The sequence below is a fragment of the Leuciscus leuciscus genome (assembly GCF_965113295.1).
Source record: "Leuciscus leuciscus genome assembly, chromosome: 11".
Classification (NCBI taxonomy): domain Eukaryota; kingdom Metazoa; phylum Chordata; class Actinopteri; order Cypriniformes; family Leuciscidae; genus Leuciscus; species Leuciscus leuciscus.
This window is the reverse complement of record NC_138735.1, coordinates 26,431,168-26,441,820: the sequence shown is the minus strand read 5'-3', so window position 1 is coordinate 26,441,820 and position 10,653 is coordinate 26,431,168. Positions and strand designations below refer to the sequence as shown.

At 34.5% G+C, this 10,653-nt stretch overlaps 1 protein-coding gene across 1 annotated transcript; it reads right to left on the bottom strand.

Annotated features, from left to right (window-relative positions):
* Positions 1–418: 418 nt before the first annotated feature.
* Positions 419–9,192, bottom strand: vim (vimentin). The gene is made up of 9 exons (XM_082183782.1): positions 8,565–9,192; positions 7,235–7,295; positions 5,972–6,067; positions 4,395–4,556; positions 3,377–3,502; positions 2,179–2,399; positions 1,260–1,303; positions 956–1,038; positions 419–872 (listed from the first exon to the last, which is right to left on the bottom strand). The coding sequence occupies exons 1-9, from the start codon at positions 9,092–9,094 to the stop codon at positions 834–836; spliced, it is 1,362 nt and encodes a 453-aa protein (XP_082039908.1). The 5' UTR covers positions 9,095–9,192; the 3' UTR covers positions 419–833.
* Positions 9,193–10,653: the final 1,461 nt, after the last annotated feature.

Here is a 10,653-nt window from a genome sequence, read left to right as displayed (position 1 = left end):
CCTTTCCTTTCACCCTCAAGAAGAAATGGATTTGGGTTCTCAAGGTCTTAGTTATGAAGGTAAATCATTTAGTGAAATTCATATGATAACATGATGACAAAATCCACTCTAAAAAAGAATGTGGATGTCTTGCAACTGGGTATTGATATTCAGCTAGTTAAGCACGCAGATAACTAATCACTAAACGCGATGATCTCATTAGGACTAATGATTGTGTCCAACAAACTACCTTTAATTAAATCATAGAAATGTTGTGTTGCTCATTGCCCGGATAGATCCTGCTAATCTGTTTATTTTTATGACAGGGAAGGTTTTTACTGCGCAACAGAGAAGCATTTGAAAAAGCCCCTCAAAGTTCAGTTCATTTTGCACATAGAAAATGGAAGACAAATACTGTTTATATAAAAAAGGAATCTGATTGTACTTTAAAAGGTTTATTGAATTTGTGTAAATTTGTTGAAAGTTTGGTCTTATGGTGAAAGAGACACAAGTTCATCAAGTTTTTGGTCATTTGCAATAATTATACACAACAGAAAAAGTTGAAGCAGTGTATAGCTGTGGTCTTCAACAGTGTAAACTACAGACTTTGTGGTAAACATAAACCTGGTTATAAAGCTGGTTTACTCAGTGGCCTATGTTGCCTTTTCAGCTCTAATACAGCTCTATTAACATACCGCTCTAATCTGGCAATGCAAAAAAAAAGGCACTTAAAGCTGTTTTTCTTTTTTACTCCTAACAGAAACAACAAAAGAAACTTCATTCTCTTCCTCTTCTACTCCAGCGTGGATCTTCAGCTCTCTAGTGCCCCTACTGGTCACAGGTACACATGCGGTTCATTCATCATCCTCGTTTTGGGTTGACTCGTTAATTATCTGTGATGATCGAAAGGTCAAAAGGTTATCATTTTCATATAAAAACGTAATATCTTTTATAAAACTCTTTTCATGCCACTCACATGTCCATCTCTTGTCTCGATGGTCTTTATCACCACTTTCTTTGACTGGTGGTCTATCTTGGGTCTGATTTCACTCATGGACTCTGCAGGCAGAATATCAATGATTGGATGCAATTTTAACACAATATATGGGACATGAGAAGCATCATCTTGTCTGTTTTAAAAGTTGATAAGCCTATTTATTTGACTATAATATAATAATTATGCATGTTTTTTTTAGTTAGTTGTCATACATTATTTACATTCAGCATTGTTTTCCCTAACGTTCACAACATTCATAAGGATGATCTGAAGTATACTGTACCTCGAAGGGTTAATGATGTGATGTTGGGAAATGGTGTGGTGATCCTTGAGAGAAATAAAGAGAAAAATGATGTGTATAAACCAATGTCAAGTCAAAAACATATTCTGATAGTCAAGTCTTACATTTCCACTCAGTATTTTTCCCATTAAAAAGTTTTATCCCTAAAGAACTAAATAGTACTTTTGAAAGATATATTTATATATTTATTTACATTATAGGCCACTTTAAGGGGCTGACATGTTGAGATCAAGTGACCAGCTAAATACTATTTACTTTATCTTTTGCTCACAGAATATTAATTTTAAGTATAATAAAATTGTCTAGTTAACAGGGTTAAAAATGCTTTCATTAGTTTTAGTTAATGATAATGTCAACTGAAACTAAAACTGATAAAAAAAAAGTTTGTCAATTGAAATAAAAATGAAATAAAAAAATATGTAAGTATTAATGAAAAACGTAAACAAAAGGACAATTAGAAATGTTTAGAAACTAAAACTGAACTGAAATTATAACTGGAAAAAATTTAACCTAAATAGTAATATTTTAAAAACTAATAAAAATGACAAAAACATATATCAAAATTACTAATAATTTAATTAAAATTAATAAGAAAACTGAAAATATACAAATAAAAAGCTCATTCACAATATTATTAAAACGTATATAAATAGTAAATGTTAATTTCTGCAGTCTATTAATTTTTTTTTTATTAATTTGAATGAATTATTTAAAAAACAATGGTTTGAATGAATGATTCAATGACTCACTCATAAAGACTACTGGATGAATCAGCGTTTTTGAGTCAGCTATTGTTTTCATGATGCTGCATTTATTCCACTAAGTGTGATTATACTGTAAGTCCATGTTGAGTGCACCTTTAAAGAAAACATACTATAAACATGCACAAGCAAGAATTCACCTGCTTTCTTCCCCTTCCAGCAGCTTCCTGTAGGTGGCGATCTCAATATCCAGGGCCATTTTAACATTCAGCAGATCCTGGTATTCACGTAGATGACGCGCCATCTCCTCCTTCATGTTACGGATATCCTCCTCTAGATGGCCGATGGTGTCCTGGTAACCGGATGCCTCCATGGAAAAGTTATCTTCCATCTCTCTCATCTGACGCTCCATGGACTCATTCTGAAATTATGGATCCGATAATTTGACATTTAAGAAGCCATAATATAAAGCACTTTAATAAATGCTAATCAGGGTTATTATAGTTAACTAAAACCATTTAAAAAAAAACAGATTTGTCATTTAATAATAAGTAAAATAGTGCTGTCAAATCGATTAATCACGATTAATCGCATCTAACATAAAAGTTTGTGCTTATATAATATATGTGTACACACACACAGACATATATATATATATACACACACACACACAGACACAAATATATATAATATATATAAGTATAATAATATATATACACAAACTTTTATGTTAGATGCGATTAATCGCGATTAATCAATTTGACAGCAAATTTATTTTATTTCAGCTAGTTGCTATTGCAGCATTTCTCATTTTCATTTAGTTTAACTTGATGTATTTTTTATATATAAAAAAACTTAAAACTGAAATAAAAATAAATAAAAACTATACACATGAAACAAAACTAAAACTTTAACTACAATTAAAATGAATTTTAATTGTAAAATCGAATTTAAAATATGAATAGAAACTATAATCCCAGCTAACAAAGATATGTTCTAAGACCATTTTGCTAATATTCTCATAGTTATGAACGTTCAAATATGAAAAAAAAAAAAAAAAAAAATCTTGGTTATGCGAACGTTAAAGGAACATTCCGTTTGATCTTTCTTCAAACATTATGGAAGTGTTACTTTTAATGTTCTCTGAACATTCCGAAACAAGTAGTCACATGTAAAAAATGTTAGACAAATGTCTTACTAAAATATTTCAGCACAAAACGCTCCATGAACTATTTATAAATAACATTTTGAGAACATTATTAAAGACCAGATAACTTTTAACTAACATTCTATTAATGTTACTGGAAAGTTACTATGGTGTTCTGAGAACGTTCCCTGTTAGCTTGTATATTATACTAAAATAACACTGATGTGAATATAATCTTCTCCAGTACTCACAGTTCCCTTAAGAGCTTCTAAGTCGCAGGTGAGGGACTGAAGCTGGCGACGGTAGTCATTGGCCTCCTGCTTGGCCAGACGCATCGCGTCATTGTTGCGGGCAGCAGCTTCTGACAGGTCAGCAAACTACAAAGAAAGAGAAAGTCCAAGATTAGGATAAAGATAAAGCTCCATCTGCCTCTCTCTTTTGTTTTCTGTTAACCACTGAATGACACTGATTGTGCTAGTTTCAAGTTTGAAGATCTAGGCTAATAGATCAATAGGTCCATTAGGAAGATCAATACTGTGACACAAGAGCAGATGGTCTCCAAATCCACACAATCCTCTACGTCGACCATCTGCCACGTCTGAGATGATACTTACTCATACCTTAAACATCTCAGACTGTCTTACAAGATCAGCAGCACTTCCACTCACAATAATGCTAAATGATCCTTTGTTTTATTGTTTCATTGTTCATTTGTTGTTCTTTAGTATCTCAGGAGATTTAATAGATGTTCATCAACTTTTTATTTGGAGAAATATAAATACACATACAATAAAAGAGCTATTAAATTTGCATAGCAGCTCAGACTCTTAAAATCTAAATGTTTTGTAAGGCCTGGTTTCACAGACAGGGCTTAGATTAAACCAGGATTAGGCCTTAGTTCAATTAAAGTAGCTTTAATAAACATGTCTAAGACAAAAACATTACTGGTGTGCATCTTGAGGCAAAACAATGGCACTGAAATATTTTAAGATGTGACAGTGCAAATTGCTTTTAGTTAAAACACCTCAAACATGCATTTAAGCCTTGTATGGTAAATGTAGTAATGTTACTGAAATACACAGGCCTAACAACATGGTTGGCACAAACCATGTTTATTCTTGCTGATCTGATTTGAAATTGGTTGCACAACTTTAGATATAGAGAAAGATATGGAATATGGGAGAGTTTTTTCCTTATTATAAAAATGATTTTTATTATGCATGATTGTATATTGTTATGATGGAAAAAACGATTAGCTGAGATACTGACCTTGGATTTGTACCATTCCTCAGATTCCTGGATGTTCCTGGAAGCCAGAGTCTCATACTGCTGCCGAACGTCTTTCAGGGCAGCGGTGAGGTCAGGTTTGGACACTTCCATATCAATCTGCACATGCTGCTCCTGCATCTGGATCTGGAGTTCGGCAAGTTCCTGAGGAGATGTCGGAAAAAAAAAAATCACTTGAACAATCCAAATGCACAGTTTGTACCGTTCAAAAGTTTGGGATCGGAAAAAAAGTCCCTTTACGCTCACCAAGGCTGCATTTAGTTTATCAAAAATACAGTAAAAACAATAATATTGTGAAATATTTTTCATATTTAATGTTTTAATGTAATGGCAAAGCTGAATTTTCAGCATAATTACTCCAGTCTTCAGTGTCACATGATCCTTCAGAAATCATTCTAATATGTTGATTTTATGCTCAAGAATTATTTGTTATTATTATAAATATTGAAAACACTTATTATGGAAACTGCAATACATTTTTTTCAGGATTCTTTGATGAATAGAGTTCAAAAGAACAGCCGATAACATTAAAAATGTCTTTACTGTCACTTTTTTTTAATCAATTTAATGCATCATTGCAGAATAAAGTATTAAAAAAATTATAATAATACCTTACTGACCCCAAACTTTTTAGTGTAGATGTCATTTTTAGTTTTTGATTTGAATGCAAACAGAACAAATATGACTGAAATAAAGTAGCGATAGTTTATTAGCCCTGAACTAATGTACGTCCTGATCCTGAAACAATGTCTCAGCTTTATTCTCTTGGAATTACTCCCCTTTCCACAACCCATTTAATCACTATGGCAGCAGGTCACACATGCCTGACAATCCCCTGATATTAACAAGCCCAACAAAAGAGTCAGTCGGCCAGAAAACCAGGACTGTGAGCAGAAGCGTTGAATTCCCAGAGGAAATTCAATTCATTTTATTTGATCTTTTAATAGCTCAGGAGATTCTGAGTTGTTTCTTTTAAGCGTCAGCTTTGTCGACTGGTAGTGACTAAACGACATTCCTCCCGGGTTAGTGACAACCCTAGAATTTACATAAACCCCGCCCCCTGAACACGATTTATAGATTATCAAGACAGAATATGCTAATCAATGACTAGAAGATAACTACACATAAGCTACATAAATTCATCAACTAACCATTCAGAAATGTCCTGTTGCTTCTACATGTTGTCACTTCTTCTTGAGTCTCTCCATCATTGTCTGACTCCGGTTTGAACATAAAAGGCTAAAAGTTTTTGAAATTTTCAGTGCATGTCTGTGTGAGTGTAAGCTGATGAAGCTCCGCCCTCTGTGCCGGGAGCAGCAGCTCATTTGCATTTAAAGGAACAGACACAAAACGGTGCGGTTTTGCTCACCCTCCAAAAGTGACAATTTTAACATACTATATAAAAATATCTGTGGGGTATTTTGAGCTAAAATTTCACATGCACTCTGGGGACATCAAAGACTTATTTTACATCTTGTGAAAAGGGCGTTTTCCCCTTTAATACCACCCCTTTAAAGAGATCTCATTTTTGATGTTTCTGTCTCCAGGTGGTTCAGTACCTCATCGTGAAGCTTCCTCAAGAAAGCGATCTCTTCTATCAAGGACTCCACCTTTCTCTCCAGGTCCAGTCGGGCCAGGGAGGCGTTATCAACATCCTGTGGGCGTAACACATGTAAAATATATCAATTATGTGCCAACCTAGGAGACATCTCTCTTAAAAATATTGGGTTACACTTTGTTTTAAGGTGTCCGTGCTACAGTGTAATTACACATTTAATTACTGAGTAATACTACATGTACTTACTATAGGGTTAGGGTTAAGAATAGGGGTTGGTTTAGGGTTAGTTGCATGTAATTGTGCATAATTTATAGTTATTACTACTACAGTAACTACATGTAATAAGGACACTGTAAATCAAATGTTGTTTTGAACTTGTGCTTCCTTGACATCATCTGAATTCCACACAGTTCCTTTTTTCATTCTTCTATTTCTCTGCACTAAAATAATCACATTATACAATACACTTATATCTCACCATGTATGGCAGCCACTACTCTGGTCTTCAATGTCACATGATCCTTCAGAAATCATTCTAATATGCTGATTTTCTGCTCAAGAAACACTTCTTATTTTTATCAATGCTGAAAACAGTCGTGCTGCTTAATATTTTCGAGGAAACCATGATAAAAAAAATCAGGATTCTTTGATGAATAGAAAGTTCAAAAGAAAAACATTTATTTGAAATAGAAACAATTTGTAATACTATAAATGTCTGTCACTTTTGATCAATTTAATGCATCCTTTCAGAATAAAAGTACTAATTTCTTTCAAAATGAACAATCTCACTGACCCGGAACTTCTAAACCATTCCTGAATAAATTAAATAACAATAGCTCGCCTGCTGCTAATTGTTTGTAGAGCTGCAGCTGGTGGTGGCAGACACCCTTTAAAGCACACACACACACACACACACACACACACACACACACACACACACACACACACACACACACATCCTCTTCTCTGCGACCCTAAGTCACCAATGTCCCCTGGTAAATACTGGCTCCTCCCACTCGTACAACAGTTTGCATTGTCATGAACGCCCAGCCTGCTCTCAGACAAAGCCCTCTTTTCAGTTGTGTGTCTGAATCGGATGCCGGACAAGAGGGCAGCTTGACCAGGCCTGCACTGACCCTTTTATTGTGAGGAGGAGGCTGGCAAACACTGACTGGAACGCTAACTGATCACATGTAACTGGTGCTGGCGCTCAATTAAACATCAGGCTCAATAATATGTCTAAAAAGTGGTTGTTAGTGGATACCTGTCTGTAGCTCCGAAGGCTGTTCTCAGCATCCTCTTTCAGAACCATCTCTTCTTGAAGTCTGAAAATGATATGAATATTTGAGCAGAGCCACACCCTCATAACACAGCCAAACCCACTCAAGCATCTCACAAACGAAATATGTTCACCAGATAAAGCCTTTGATATCAAACTTTTCATTTGCTGTATCAAAAAATTAAACCGATGATGGGTAGTTCTTAATAAAGGAAAAAACATGTAAAGTATCGAAGAGCTTTGTTCTTATGCAGAATCACCTTGCACTGTAAAAATGTTGTAACATTTAACAGTTTTTATTGAGGTCATAAATATGATTTAATTTGACTGAATTAACTTTTAGTCATTTAAAAGTCAGGTCAGGAAGAAATAGATCCTCAGCAAATCATATTTTAAAAGAAATATTTCATAGGATTATAAAATCTTTCTATTTTTTCTTATTAACCCACGGTTTATACAGTTTTTTTTTTTATCACATTTCATATTCTGGTGATATGAAATATGAAACTTTAGACAACATTTTGGTTTTATTTGACCTGGTAAAGAGAGAAACTCTGCCTATAAGGAAGAGCTTCATCCTGAGTGAATTAAACATCATATTACACTTCCAAAAAAAAAAAAAAAAGGTAATAAAAGGGGAACATATATTTATGTAGGTGAAAATATGTTATTAAACATGACTGAATCAACCTGACTGTCTTATGCACAAATCATTTTAAAGAAAACTCTGCCTATAAGGAAGAGCTTTGTCCTGAGCGAAATAAACAGCATAATACACTGACAATAAAAATAAATGGGGTAACATATAATTCTGTTGTTAAATTTTTTTTTTATTAAACATGAATGAATCAATCTGACTATCTTATGTTACACAGCAATAAAAATAATAATAATAATAATTTTAAGGATCACCAGGTAGAAATAGCTCATTAAAATGTACAGCTATTTTCACTTTTTACAGTGACAGTGAAAGAAAATTTAAAGAGATGCTAAATAATGTTTTAAATTATACAGGCTATGTTTTTTTAAGATTTTAAACAACACTGGACCGTCTCCTCCAAAATGCATAGCCTTCCATGTTTTGTTGTATAAATGCAACATTTAAAAAATGATATAGCTTATAGCCTTTATATTTTATGAATGCATTTTTGTTAGCCTATTATTATTAATTTATGTTAAATGCGAAATGACAATAATCTGATTTAGACTAAACCCAAAATCTAGTTTGCAAAAACTGCGTGCACCTGCCACATGTATTTTTTGTATTATTTACTTATTTCTTTTACTTTGATCAGTTTTTGTCAGTTGGACATACTTCTCTCTGAGGCGCTGGATGTCCTCTCCCATATTGTCCCGGTCCACCTCCACTCTGGCCTTGTCGTTGGTGAGCTGATCCACTTGTCTCCGCAGTTCCCTCATCTCCTCCTCGTACAGATCCCCGATCCGGGTCGCGCCTTTGCCCCTCATCTGCTCCAGCTCCGCCGTCAAGATCTTATTCTGCTGCTCCAGAAACCTCACTTTCTCTATGTAACTGGCAAACCTGTCGTTGAGATGTTGCATCTGCGCTTTCTCATTGGTTCGGTTGGTTTTGAACTCGACGTTGATGGCGTCGGCGAGCCCGAAATCCAGTTTATCGGTGGTGAGCCTGGGCAGGGGCGCGCTGGAGCGCGTCCTCACGCCCCTGCTCATGTAGATGGGCGAGGAGGACGCGCCGCCGTAGGACACGCGTGGGATTGAGCGCACCGGGCTGCTGTACTGCCGACTCGTAAAATTGGACCGGGACATCGCTTCTCGCTCCCCACCGAACATCCTTTTATAAGAAGAGGTGCTTGTTCGGTTGGCCATTGTAATCCTTTGATTCTCGGTTGTTGTTGTTGAAGTCAATACTTTCACCCTGTCCGGACCAACCGAGACCACTGCAGAGGTTCGGCTTGCATTTATAGTCCACTCCCTATGCTAATGACATAACGGCGCAGGGAGGTTTAGTGACGTAGAGGTGTCGGGGCGGAGGAGCAGATGTGCCCCTCTATTAGGCTAATGAAAGAGCTCGACCATGGCAAATACTACAGGAATAGCTGTAAAAAGATATATAGATATAGCCTGTTTACTGTATAATACAGTTTATGTGTGTAACAAATGCAGGTTACCACGTTTTATAATGTATATATTAATATTTAAAAAGAATGTAAACATAAATAAATATAATGTTAGTTCAAATTTTACTACGAAAATAAATACATAAATACAAAATATTTATATATTCAAATGATATACTATATTATTCATTTATTACTGTATTTGATATATGTATGTATGTATATATATATATATATATATATATATATATATATATATATATATATATCACTGTGCAAAAGTCTTAGGCATGTTAATACAGTTTTAAATCAGTTATTTATATCTTTTGCTGTAGTGTGTCAGTAGGAAATATCAGTTTACATTTCCAAACATTCTTTTTGCCATTAATTGTAATAATCCAGTGAGATTTGTGTATGCAGAAGGAGTCTGACAACAGCCGGTATGATCTGATCTCATCATCATCGAGTCCGTCTGTGATTACATGAAGAAACAGAAAAAACAGAGACAAACTAAATCCAGAAGAACTGCGGGAACGTCTCCGAGATGCTTGAAGAAACCTTCCTGCAAAGCTACCTGAAAAACTATGCGCAAGTACCTGGACAAAAGACGTTTTAAACGCAAAGGGTCGTTACACCATATATTGATTTGAATTAGTAATAGAAGTTAAATCATAAATTAATTCAATTTGTGATTTTATTTTTGAAAGCATTCTCACTTTACAGCATTTTAACACAAGTGCCAGTACGTTTCACATACTGTAGCTTTGCAGGAAGGTTTCTTCAAGCATCTTGGAGACGTTCCCGCAGTTCTTCTGGATTTAGTCTGTCTCCGTTTTTTCTGTTTCTTCATGTAATCACAGATGGACTCGATGATGAGATCAGATCATACCGGCTGTTGTCAGACTCCTTCTGCATACACAAATCTCACTGGATTATTACAATTAATGGCAAAAAGAATGTTTGGAAATGTAAACTGATATTTCCTACTGACACACTACAGCAAAATATATAAATAACTTCCTTAAAACAACTTTTTTTGGGGGGGGGGGGGGGGGTTAACATGCCTAAGACTTTTGCACAGTACTATATATATATATATATATATATATATATATATATTAATGTATTTAGTAGAATATATTAGCCTATACACTATTGTATTTAATAGAAAATGATATTAATATTAAAAAGAATGTAAACATAAATAAAAAATAATTTCATTTCAAATAATTACTACGAAAACAAATAGGCTGCATCAATACAACATATTTATATATTCAAATTAAATAGACCTACTTATTATTAATC

Bases quoted from the DNA above. Each gene is read 5' to 3' on its own strand.
- vim (XM_082183782.1), bottom strand. From the start codon at position 9,094: ATGGCCAACCGAACAAGCACCTCTTCTTATAAAAGGATGTTCGGTGGG. The intron at 7,296-8,564 runs GTATGTCCAACT...TATCATTTTCAG, and splicing joins ATCCAGCGCCTCAGAGAGAA to ACTTCAAGAAGAGATGGTTC. The intron at 2,400-3,376 runs GTGAGTACTGGA...CCATAATTTCAG, and splicing joins TAGAAGCTCTTAAGGGAACT to AATGAGTCCATGGAGCGTCA.